Here is a 12,921-nt window from a genome sequence, read left to right on the forward strand (position 1 = left end):
TAACAATTGCCAGATGGTTTCTGAAAAATTCAATAAAAACAGTTTAAAAAAAAAATTGGTTTTGTATATCTAAAGTACTGCACGTGAAAGGGAATGAGATTTATACATTGATGTGCCTAGAAATGTGATTAATAGAAATTCCTGCAATACTCACATATTAATATTTTAAGAGGAAGCCAAGCTTATAAACATGCCTCATGTGAAGCTGATGAAATGATGTGTATGTGTAAACTAATGTTTAGACATTTATATTTATATGTACCAAGGAATTAGTCATTCTGATGCATCCTAAAATGACGCCCTTTACGTTTATATTTTGCAGTTTATGAATTCGTTAAGAAACTGCATTTGCTTTATGTTTAGAAATGTGCACGCGTTCGTCACCTTGTGTATTATTAAGTTGACAAGATTTTGAGACCTCAAGTTCAGTTTTCAGACCACGCTCACATTTCGAGTATAACATTGATTTTGCACTTAACCTTCAACGGAGAATGTATTACCTTTCATAATTTAGTTTCCACTGCAGGTGCGAACAAAGTCTCATTAGTTAGTAATGGAGGGTTTTAGTAAGATAGCGAGGTTGAGAAGGTGAATTTTGGAAAGGAGAAAGGATGTCATGAGCAAACAGACAACTTCCCATGGAGGAGGGGAAGAATGGCCTAAGACGAATAATGTAGCAACTTATCGATGTGGGAAGGATGGTGTCAGTGGGCAGTTTGTGCCTGGAACGTTGAAAGTTGATCACATGATTTTCCTTGAATACAGACAAATATTTTATGCTGTACAGTCGTGAGGGCCAGAGAGACATCTTGGGGCTTCATGAGGTGCAGATCTCTTCTCCTGCTTTCGCGTGGCTTCATGCCACATGACTTTTGATTGGAGTCTCTTCTACTGAAGACTCTAACAGCTTACCCCTTTAAATTTTACATTCTTATTCATGCTTCTTAGTTTAGAGTAGTCCCTTTTTAAGGTAGTGTTCGAAGAGATAGCGTGCTCATGCTTATCTTTGATAATCATTTGATGCAATTGAACGTTCAATTCTTTATCCTTATTACTTGCATTGTCATAAATGAATTCGTTGTATGCTTTATGTTATATAGGCTAAATCTCTTTAGTAGTTTTGGAGTCATTCTGTTTGTCCTTTATCTCTATACTGTAATGCTGAGACTGATTTATAGCAATCTATTTTTGAACCTATAATTAAATCTTACTAATCTCAAATTTAGTTGTTAAGTAGTTATTGTGTAACCAAATTGGCTATACTGTATAAAGATGTTAACCGTGATTGTTTCTCCCTCTTACCACTCAAGCAGCTAAAATGACCATCTGGTTGAGTAGGGATGTTTAGGTGGGCCCGAGGTAACTGAGGGATAACTTGCCAAGCCGACATGGCAGTTTAAAACTGTATACATAGGCTCTACAATGGCATGCCTGAGATGTTTAAAGGGCTACTTAAGTGGCTGGTACAATCAGTGCTCCAGGCCCACTAGTAGCAGTTCATTTACAGGCTCTGGACCCATGTTTTGTTTTTTTATTATTATTTTTTTGTTCCTCATCTCAACCATGGCTGGCTCATCAGTACCGTGGACTGGGAGAAATGAGATATGAGAAATAGACATGCTGTCTCAGTGCAAGACTGGTTGGGGTCAATCGTAATAAGGAACCGCCAGGACCCTACAGCCGTGTCGGTCTCCCAGTTGATCTCAGACCCTTATGTACCATTAGGACCGTATTTGCCAATAGCCAGATTCCACCATTGCTGTTACCACAAATTCGCCTTAAAGGAAGGACGAGAGTGATAGAGCGAAGAGAGTGTGTCATGGCTTCATAATCATTGGAACTGGGGGAAAAAAAAAACCCAGCTCAAGTTATTGAGACCAGTCGAGTTTCAACCAAAAGGCTCTTTTATCAGGTTTCCCAGCCCTGGAAAGATCCATTTTAGATATATGTAGCATGGAGGAACACCAGTCGTGCAACGACGGAGGAGAAGCCTCTTTCCACCGCTTACAGATCTCACGTCGAGCCACCAGCATTGAGTAGAACAAAAGGTTGTTGTTAGCATTTCGCTTTTTGTCCACTACTCCAAAAATTACTAGGCGGAGATCTATATTCACAATAGAGCCTATTGAAGATGTTAATTTATTGCCTATTGATTGCCAATAAGATGTTAAGTGTGGGCAATCATAAAACATATGCGCGTCTGAGGCTGCGACTTGCCCACAACGGGGACAAGCCACTGGTACACCTGTTGAAAATTTGGACAACCTCTGAGAAGAGTAGTAAGCCCTATGCAGGGTAAAAAGATGGTTTCTGCAAAGCCAGGCAGGTTTGACAATATCCCAAAGAACGTTGAAGGATGTTAACCATAGTTCATTCACGTTTATTGCAGGCAAAAAGGAGCCCCACAGCTGGTCTGGAAGATGAAATTCTCCATCAATCTCCTCTAAGATTAGATTATAAAAATAGGAGACCTCCTTAGACATTGGTGCCTTGTCAAGTAAAGAAGATTCCAGTTGACTACTCCCTCCTAATGGCCGTTGTTGGCGACGGGATTCCCTGTTCTTTGTGCTTGTGCCCAGCTTGAGATTTGTAAGAATTTTAATCTAGAGAGATTGGGGCCTACCTTGCTCACTAGATGTTCCCAAGAACACATTTCCCCTTCAAAGAACAGGTCTCCCCATGTTAAAATTCCAGCGTCTTTTAATGGGCTTATCAAGGCATCTTTAGTCCAGCACGGAGGAGCAGGAAGATCCCATATAAGAGATCTGTTAGAATGGTAGCCTATTTTGGTAGTGGTTCTAAGGTTATACCAGGTTCTTGCTAGGCCCTGCAGTACCTTCAGCTTGATTTTCTTAAAAAATGTGGGGTCTCCGAACTTAAATAGAAAACCCATCTGACTTAGACCTTCACACTGTAATAATGTTGAAAACATTAAGTCGATGCCCTGATCTTGTGGTGTTTTGAGTAGCATTCGGGTGTGTGTCAGCTGAAAGGCCCAAGCATAAATCTGAAGGTCAGGACCGGCCAAACCACCCTTCTTCCTACGACGCCTCAATTTGCTCCAAACAATTCTTGCACTCTTGTTCCTCCAAACAAATGAGGTAATGTCACTCTGCATCTTCGCTATCAGTGTTTTATCAAAATAAAGTGGTAAGCTGTTGAAAATAAAGGTCAACCTAGGTAAGATAGACATCTTGTCTAAGTTTGACCGACCTAGGAGCGTTAATGGAAGATGTCCCCAAGAACTCATTAGTTTCCTGCATTCTTTAGCCACCAGAGTGAAGTTTGTAGGGGAGATCAAATTAACATCCTTTACAATTTTTATACTGAGGTTTCTCATGCTGTCACAAGGTTGCACAGGAAGTCCCGCTGTAGTGCTATTCCACGCCATAACCTCGGTCTTTGTGGACCCATGTTGTGCACTTTATTAGGGACTTAAAAGTAAATTAAATATGCCAATTGTGCATAAGCCAATGTTACCATGTTTTAAAGGAGGTGCATGTACTTTAGCAGTGATTAGTAGTTATATAGTGCCCAGAGTCCCAAAGCCAACAGAAATTAATTCAGCAAAATTGGGGGAGGAAGGCAAAATCTTTGGGGATGACCCTGCAGAAAGGGCCATTTCCAACATGGGGGAAAAAGATTATGTACAGTACCATGGTGAAAAGATTTGGAGAAAGTATGGTAGAGAGTGCTGTAATAAAGGTGCATGGTATTAGTATTGTAATGTGTGCTGTTGCTCCAATATGTTAGCCTGTGGACGTTTGTTAGATGCACAAGTGAAAGGGACAGGAATAATAATTAGTGTGAAGAACCCTAGAGCAAATTATATCTTAGATTGTCAGACTGAGATTTTAACTGTATGTATATAAAATAAAGCAAAACACACATGATGATGGACGGAATGTTGTACAATGGCAAAACATTCACCCCCAGTCACATATCTGGGTTTATTCCATTGTTATTTTGCTCACCAAGCAACCCCAGTTCAGACATGGCCATATGCAAATCAGTCTTGACCCTGTGCCTCATGGGAACAGTCCAGACTGAACTACCAAGCCATGTCTTCCCTGGACCGGAATCAAGCATCCTAGGCTGGTTTCTGGCTATCATCCGTCATCAGCCAGGATAGCTTGACTCCAGTGGCGTAGTGAGCACGCATAAAGCAAACCACAAGGGTAGCTTATGGGCAGTTTGAATGAATATATGATGTTACATCGCATGCAATCACAATGCATGCTTTTACAATGCAGTCTTTACATCGCAAATACATTACATTGCATGTTTTTACAACGCATACCATTACAAAGCATTTTTTAAAACTACTGTTACAACGCATTCCATTACAACGCATACTACTTTTAGGGCAACAGTAGGGTAAGTGTTGGATAGTGTAAGGGTAAAAATTACTATTCCGACTCCGGTGAGTGCAACAGTAGGATAAGTGTTGGATAGTGTACGGGAAAAAATAATACGTTTTGGATAGTGTGGGGGTAAACATTTCTATTCCCAGGTACCCCAAAACCCATAACCACCCTAATACTAAGGAAAATCTCCATTGCTTACCTTATAATGCGTTGTAATAGCATGCATTGTAGTGACACGCGTTGTAATGGCGTGCATTGTAATGGCATGCGATGTAAAGACAGTTGCGCTGTAACAGATGTGTTGTGAAGGTAGGTCCTTGTAATGACTGCGTTGTAATGTATGTTTACTGTTCGAATGAGTATGGGATGGTGAAACAGCAGCAAGTATTTATTTAGACTGGCAGATTGTAGTGGTATTACGTGATGTAATGCTATTGTAAAATTCTTAAATGTCTTTTTTTTTTCAGGAGTGTCAGGCCGATCCTTGCTGTGACGTTTCTTGTCAACTGAAAGGAAAGGCGACGTGTGCTCAGGGACTGTGCTGTCGAGATTGCAAGGTAACCCTTCTATCTAAATATAAAATGTTAATCTCTACACAATTTCTTCATGAGTCAGCACTGTGTAGTCTACTTTCAAAATTTATTGATTTCACATTGCAGAATGAGTTATGTTATGTTACGTTATGAGTTTGTTAAAGCGCGACAGCTGCCTCGGCAACGAGGAGTCCCGGCGCTGAGAAACCAGAACATAACCAACTGAGGTGGGGGGAGGCAAGAGGTTAAGGCAGGGGGAACAGGTGGGTTTTAATTGCCTTCCGGAAGGCAGATAGGTTGTCCAGGTGGCGAATGTATGGAGGAAGAGAGTTCCAGAGTTTCGCTCCCAAGACTCTGAAGGAGCGCCCTCCGACACGGCAGAGTTTCGTGCGGGGAACCACAACCAGATGTTGACCTAGAGAGCGCAGGTTGCGTTGGGGAGTGTAGGGTACTAGGAGAGGACGAAGGAGTTCAGGGCCATCTGTTTTCAGGATTTTAAAGGCCGTGGTGAGGGCCTTGAAATGGATTCTAGATTCAACCGGGAGCCAATGAAGTCTCTGTATTATAGCTCTAGCAGAGCATCTTCTGGGGAGACCCACTATGGCCCTGGCTGCCGAATTCTGAATCCGTTGTAGCCTTGTTAACTCAGCTTTGTTGGCGCCTTGCAATAGGACGCTGGCATAGTCCAACCGAGAGAGGATGATAGAGTGGACTATGAGCTGGCGAGTTTTGGGGTCGAAGAAGCCAAGAATAGGGTTAAGGTTTCTTAATAGGCCCACACAGGTAGCGGCCACACGTTTAGTGTGTGTTTGGTAGCTCAGTGAGGAGTCTAACCAGACACCCAGGTTTTTTACCAAAGCTTTAGGTGGGGGGACGGGGCCCATCAAGGAAGGCCACCAGTGATCGCTCCAGCATCTGATGTTCCTTCCAAGGAGCAGCACCTTGGTTTTCCCTGCATTCAGCTGTAAGCAGTTGCCCATCATCCAGTGGGCAACTGCGGCTAGACCGTCCCTAAATCTCGTGGCAGAGATGGAGGGGCCCTCGGTGAGGGTAATGACCGGCTGGGTGTCGTCGGCGTACGACACCAGCGTGAGATCCCATTCCCTGGCCACAGCTGACAGGGGCTGTACATAGAGATTAAAAGGGGATGGGCTGGAAGCCGAACCCTGCGGAACTCCCTGGCCGATGGAGTGAGATTGGGAGATGAACGGGGGGCTGAGACTTGGAAGGATCTACCCGACAAGAAAGAGCGGAACCATTCGAGGTCCAGGTCACTAATCCCGATGTCTTCCAGGCGTTTGAGCAGGATGTTGTGGGAGACCGTGTCAAAGGCTGCGCTGAGATCAAGCAATATCAGCGCAGCACTTTGACCGGCATCCAGAATCTTCCGGAGATGTTCAGTGGTGGATAAGAGGGCGGACTCCGTACTGTGCCCCGGCCTGAACCCATTCTGAGAAGGGTCCAGGATGTCATTGTGGGTCATATGGTCTGACAGCACGTTGTTTGCATGGGCTTCTGCTAGTTTGGACACCCATGGAAGCAGCGAGATGGGCCTATAATTCTCTGGCTTTGCTGGATCAAGGGTAGGCTTTTTGATAATGGGGGTAACCCAGGCTTGTTTCCAGCAAGTTGGGACTGTTGCCGATGAAAAGGAGTGATTAAGAAGTGTGGCCAAAGATGGAAGAAAGAAGTCCAGGGACTCTAGAAATTGGGCCGGTCCCATGGGATCTGAGGGGGCGCCTGATTTAACTTTTCTACAATGTTTGACTAGGTCCCCATGGGAGATTTCAGGTAGGCGTAAAAGTCTGGTGCCTATGAGGGGGGAGTCAGAGGGGTTAGTGAAGTCAGGTGGGTTTTGTGGGAAGGTATTATAGATTTTTCTTACCTTTTCAATAAAAAAGGTGGCCAGATCCTCGCACTGCTGTGAGGAAGAGATACACGCGGCAGGATTGCCCTGGTTTTGTAGTTTTTGTACCAGTTTAAAAATGGTTTTAGTGGGGTTAGAGTTGGAGTTAATTTCTTTGGCGTAAAAGGATGCGCGGGCCGCACGTATGGCTTTATGGTATATTTTTAATTTAGACAGGTAAAGAACTTTGTCCTTGTCTGTATAGTCCTTTCTCCAGTTACGTTCGGCTACTTTGCATTCCTTTCTCATGAGTTTAAGATTTTCATTATACCATGGGTTGGAAGGGGTGCAGCGTCCTTTAGTCCATTTGGCTAGTATAAGGGTATCACGTCCTTTAATGATCCAGTCCTGAAAAGCAGCGTAGGACATGTAGATATCATTAGAGGTTTCGAGGTGGAGTGCTCCTAGAGTAGTAGAAAGAACCTCTTTATGAAGTTTATGCCAAGGTCTTTTGAGGCAGGGGGGAGACGAGTCTTTGTTGGGAGGGGTGTTGGCCGATAGCGCAAACTTAATGAGAAAGTGATCGGTCCAGCCCATGGGTTTGGGTGTATCGGCTTTGGCCTCCGGGATGTTGGTGAACACGGGGTCGAGTAAGTGACCCGCGGAGTGCGTGGAGGAGTGAATGAGAGGAATCATCTGTAGGGCTGTTAGGTCTGCCAGAAGGTTTTTGATAGTGGGATCTGAGAGGGAGTCAAAGTGGAGGTTAAGATCTCCAAGAATAGTAAAGTTGGTTGAAGTCACAACCAGGGCGTGGGCTGTCTGCAGGAGTTCCTCCGTGAATTTGGGTGTGGGGCCAGGAGGTCGGTAGATGTAGAAGCCTGAGAGGGAGAAGTGAGGGCTAGTAGTAAGTTTAAAGCAGGCACACTCACATCCCACAATGTCTTCCTTCAGAAAGGAGCAGGTGAATAGCGTTTTGTATATGACGGCTATGCCACCCCCCCTGGATTCTCTATTGATGGATTTCATTGCGAAGCCCTCCGGCAACGTAAGAATCGGAATGCTGGTTAGCTCATCCTGAAGCCAGGTTTCGCACTTGAAAAGTATATCTGGGTTCTCGTCGAGTAATAGGGTGTTGACCTCCAGATGGTGTTTTACAAGGGACCTTACGTTAAGCTGGAGAACCGTAAGAGAGGTATGTTTAGTCGTGTTGACTTTGCGTCCAGGTAGACATGGTTTAGTAGTGGCAAAGTTACAAGACTTACATTGTATGTCTGTCTGTCCAATGCACCCCACTAACTTGTCGCATCGTTGGCCCGGGTTCAGTGCAAGGAGGTAATCTTTATAGTAATGATAAGCAGTCCGTGCAAATAAAGCAGGGGAACTGGCGAGAGGCGATGTCTTGGCGATGACGGGCGAAGACGGGCTTGCCTTAGGCGCGCCCGCTGCCCCCGTCCGCTGCGTGTAAGATGAATGCACATGATTTGTAGGTGCAATGAAATCAGGGGGCGTGGCCTCAAGGGGGCCTGGCCTATCTGCACGCCGGCAATGGGGTCGTGATTAGTTAGGGGTTTCCAAGTCCGCTGACAGAGCAGAGACAGCTGTGCGGAGTGCTCGGGATACGAGTCCTGTGGTGTCAAGGGCGGGTAGGAGCTCTTAAAATCAGCAACAACAATATAAGTGACACACAAAGTATTTTAAAAATAATGGCTAACTCCCGGCTTCCGCCTCAGGAGGTTCGTGGTAATGGCAGACATCGCTAGTTTTCAGCGTTATATACCGAGCGGATCAAAGGGCGTGGCCTCAAGGGGGCGTGGCCTATCTGCACGCCGCAAATGGCATCGTGATTAGTTAGGGGTTTCCAAGTCCGCTGACAGCGCAGAGACAGCTGTGCGGAGTGCTCGGGATACGAGTCCTGTGGTGTCAAGGGCGGGTAGGAGCTCTTAAAATCAGCAACAACAATATAAGTGACACACAAAGTATTTTAAAAAAATGGCTAACTCCCGGCTTCCGCCTCAGGAGGTTCGTGGTATTGGCAGACAACGCTAGTTTTCAGTGTTATATACCGAGCGGATCAGGGGGCATGGCCTATCTGCACGCCGGCAATGGCATAGTGATTAGTTAGGGGTTTCCAAGTCCGCTGACAGCGCAGAGACAGCTGTGCGGAGTGCTCGGGATACGAGTCCTGTGGTGTCAAGGGCAGGTAGGTGCTCTTAAAATCAGCAACAACAATATAAGTGACACACAAAGTATTTTAAAAATAATGGCTAACTCCCGGCTTCCGCCTCAGGAGGTTCGTGGTAATGGCAGACAACGCTAGTTTTCAGCGTTACGTACCGAGCGGATCAGGGGGCGTGGCCTCAAGGGGGCGTGGCCTATCTGCACGCCGGCAATGGCATCGTGATTAGTTAGGGGTTTCCAAGTCCGCTGACAGTGCAGAGACAGCTGTGCGGAGTGCTCGGGATACGAGTCCTGTGGTGTCAAGGGCAGGTAGGTGCTCTTAAAATCAGCAACAACAATATAAGTGACACACAAAGTATTTTAAAAATAATGGCTAACTCCCGGCTTCCGCCTCAGGAGGTTCGTGGTAATGGAGTCGAGTGAATCAAGTGAAAATAATATATATTTATCAGAGTAAAAAGAAATAGGAAATGTAAAAATGAGCAGGAATTCTATACATAACAAATAAATAAACTAACAATAATAAACCATCTGGTAATTTTTTTTTTACTTGAATGCTTTGCAGTTACACAGTGAGAATTTCCACGAACACCAGTTGGACATCATCTTAGCGTCTTACCTTTAATTCTAAACCCTGTGCAAATTGTCCTTGGTCCCTCGAAAACAGCCCACCACAACATGGCTACAATACTCTGTGCTCCATTCAGCAGGGGACTTAAGCAGTGGGTACAGTATTAATGGTGCAGTGGGATGGGTTTGTTAAAGTATCAGCCACAAAAATGCCACCATACTTTTGTTACGTTTTATTTGCTACATTGTGTGATCATGACAGACATCCAATTAATGGTTGTTCATATGCAACCAAAGTTTAACATAACTTCTAGAATTTCAACATTTTCAACTAGCCCACCAGGAACCTCCAGTATGCGTCAGGGAGCTGCGTTGCAGAGAGGTGTTCAAGGCCATGCCCCTTTTTACACCTCTCTGCAACGCAGCTCTGTGGCGCTTACTGGAGGTACCTGGTGGGCTAGTTGGACCCCAGGGACCCTCAGGATTCAAGGGGACTTAATCACCCAACTTAAAACGCGCCACGGGGCTCGTTTGCACAGTGGTGAAGGGAGGGGTGGAGCCCGAGGTGACGTGTGCAAACACGCCCTGTGACACATTTGAAGTTGGGGAATTAATTTCTCTTCAATCCCGAGGGTCCCTGGGGGCCAACTAGCTCACCAGATACCTCCAGTAAGCACCACAGAGCTGCGTTGCAGAGAGGTGTTCAGAAGCCACGCCCCTTTTTACACTTCTCTGCAACACAGCTCTGTGGCGCTTACTGGAGGTACCTTGTGAGCTAGTTGGATCCCAGGGACCATCAGGATTCAAGGGTACTTTATCACCCAACTCAAAATGCGCCACAGGTGCGTTTTTGCTCAGTGGTGAAGGGAGGGGCCGGGCCTAAGTTGACATGTGTGCAAACACACCCTGTGGCCCGTTTTAAGTTGGGGAATTAATTCCTCCTCAATCCTGAGGGTCCCTGGGGGCCAACTAGCCCACCACGTACCTCCAGTAAGCGCCACTGCGCTGTGTTGCAGAGAGGTAGCCCAGGCCATGCCCCTTTTTACACCACTCTGTAACATAGCTCTGTGGCGCTTACTGGAGGTAAGTGGTGGGCTTGTTGGCTCCCAGGGACCCTCAGGACTCAAGGGGACCTAATCCCTCAATTTACAACGCATCAGGAGGTGCGTTTGTGCAGTTGTGCAGGGAGGGGGCGTGGCCTGATGTCACAAGTGTGCAAACGCTCCCTGTGGTGCATTTTAAGTTGGGAATTAAGTCCCCTTGAACCCTGAGGGTCCCTCTGGGCCAACTAGCCCACCACTTACCTCCAGTAAGCGCCACTCCGCTGCGTTGCAGAGAGGTAGCCCAGGGTATGCCCCTTTTTACTCCACTCTGTAACATAGCTCTGTGGTGCTTACTGGAGGTAAGTGGTGGGCTAGTTAGTCCCCAGGTCCCCCCAGGAATCAAGGGGGCTTAATCCCAAAATTTACAATGCATCGGGGGTGCGTTTGCACAGTGGAGCTGGGAGGGGGCGTGGCCTTATGTCACAAATGTGCAAACGCGCCCTGTGGTGCGTTTTAAGTTGGAAAATTAAGTCTCCTTGAATCCTGAGGGTCCCTGGGGACCAACCAACCCACCAGGTACGTCCAGTAAGTGCCACAGAGTTTCAATGCAGAGAGGTGTAAAATGGGACATGGCCTTGGACCACCACTCTGCAACGCAGCTCTGTGGTGCTTACTGGAGGTACATGGTGGGCTAGTTCGACCCAGGAACTCACAGGATTCGGGGGGACTTAATCCCCCAACTTAAAATGTGCCACAGGGCGCCTTTGCACAGTGGTAAAGGGAGGGGATAGGCCAGAGGTGACGTGTTTAAACACGCACTGTGGCACATTTTAAGTTGGGGAATTAAGTCCCCTTCCATCCTGAGGGCCCCTGGGGTCAACTAGGCCACCAGGTACCTCCAGTAAGCGCCACAGACCTGTGTTGCAGAGAGGTGATCCAGGCCATTCCCCTTTTTACACCTCTGTGCAACACAGCTCTGTGGCGCTTACTGGAGGTACTTAGTGGGCTAGTTGGACCCCAGGGACCCTCAGGATTCAAGGGGACTTAATTTCCCCACTTAAAACGGCCACAGGGCGTGTTTGCACACATGTGACATGTATAACCAGAGGGAAATGGAGGTACTTAAGAACAGGTCGCCCTCCTGAAGAGTCATATGAAAAAAGTGAGCCCAAAGTATGGGTTCGGAGACATGTCCTGTATAGTGGCTAAACACAAAATAATATTAAGTGTAGCCAAAAAACAGAAAGAAAAAATATCTTTCTTGAGTCCCCTCACTCACCGGAGTTTCCTCACGGTGACACGCTTGATCATTGGGGCCATCCCAGTTCTCTACGAAAAGGGGTGTGCTACGACTTGCGAACTACGTAGGAGCACTTTAGTTGTGAAGGACTAAGTGTGGTGCAAAAAAAGTGTAGTGAGGTGGAGTGGGTGAGTAAGTGAATTTAAAAATACCGTGCTAGTGGTCCTCAATAATTTATTCTGCTCCTAGGTTGGTGTATTAAAAATGGGGTTTATACTGTAGACCGACCAACTATGCAGGTAGGTTCAGTATATAGTCAACATGTTTCACGCTACCCCTAGCGTTTCATCAGGACCATACAGGGACCAGCCCTGTATACGCCACTCCTAGAAACCTAAATCAAGGTTAAGGGTTGATTAATGAAAAGAAAGTATTTACAATGGTGAACGCTGCTCAATTTAAACACATGTGTGGTTCAAAATACACACGCGGTAACTTACTGACGTATGTATTGCTCATTGACGAACCTGTAAGGAAATGGATAAACACAGTTTAAAAACACCTTACCCCTTTCTCTAGGAGATCGGGGACATGTAAGTCCTTCATGATGCACGCTTTCGATACATATACATATATATGCATACTCTATATGGTGCAATTTGCCCCATATTGGTGCGTCTAAGCTTTCGGGTCCAGCGTGTGCTGAATTAAAACACGCAAAGTGATTGTGACGTGAAATACCTGTACAAACACTAAGAAGTGAATACCTGTGACAAAGACGGTGAACAAACACTACATTTAACACATAAATCAAAGTAGAGTCTCAGTATTTACATTTGTGGGTGCTTAATAGCACTTCATGGTCTCTGAGAGGGGCGGTGTCGCCTCGGTGGAAACAATGCTGCAACTACGGGATTGATAAAGCGCGGTTAGTTTTTCGGAAAAAACAAACTGAAGTTTATGCGAGCTGGCAGGTTTTTGCTCTCTCGTCTCTGGTAAGAGAAATGGGGCAGTTCACTTACTTCCTACTCAGCAACGCCGCACGGTATTACCTAGCTGCTTCCCCTCGGACCGCATCTTAGAGTGCGTTCTGCGGGGATCGCTTATGTTTTCTTTTGCTTCCGGGTTTGTCACCTGAAAGAGA

The 12,921-nt window shown here is 46.0% G+C and overlaps 1 protein-coding gene across 1 annotated transcript in view; it reads left to right on the forward strand.

Moving 5' to 3' along the window:
• LOC147683095 (disintegrin and metalloproteinase domain-containing protein 9-like) overlaps positions 1-12,921 on the forward strand; it is a 2,555,772-nt gene that overhangs the window by 1,349,141 nt on the left and 1,193,710 nt on the right. Inside the window, exon 11 of the mRNA XM_086942496.1 lies at positions 4,835-4,924. Coding sequence (XP_086798622.1) covers positions 4,835-4,924 — 90 coding nt within the window. The remainder of the gene's footprint in view (positions 1-4,834; positions 4,925-12,921) is intronic.

This window comes from Lissotriton vulgaris, chromosome 11, assembly GCF_964263255.1.
Source record: "Lissotriton vulgaris chromosome 11, aLisVul1.2, whole genome shotgun sequence".
NCBI classification, from domain to species: Eukaryota; Metazoa; Chordata; class Amphibia; order Caudata; family Salamandridae; genus Lissotriton; species Lissotriton vulgaris.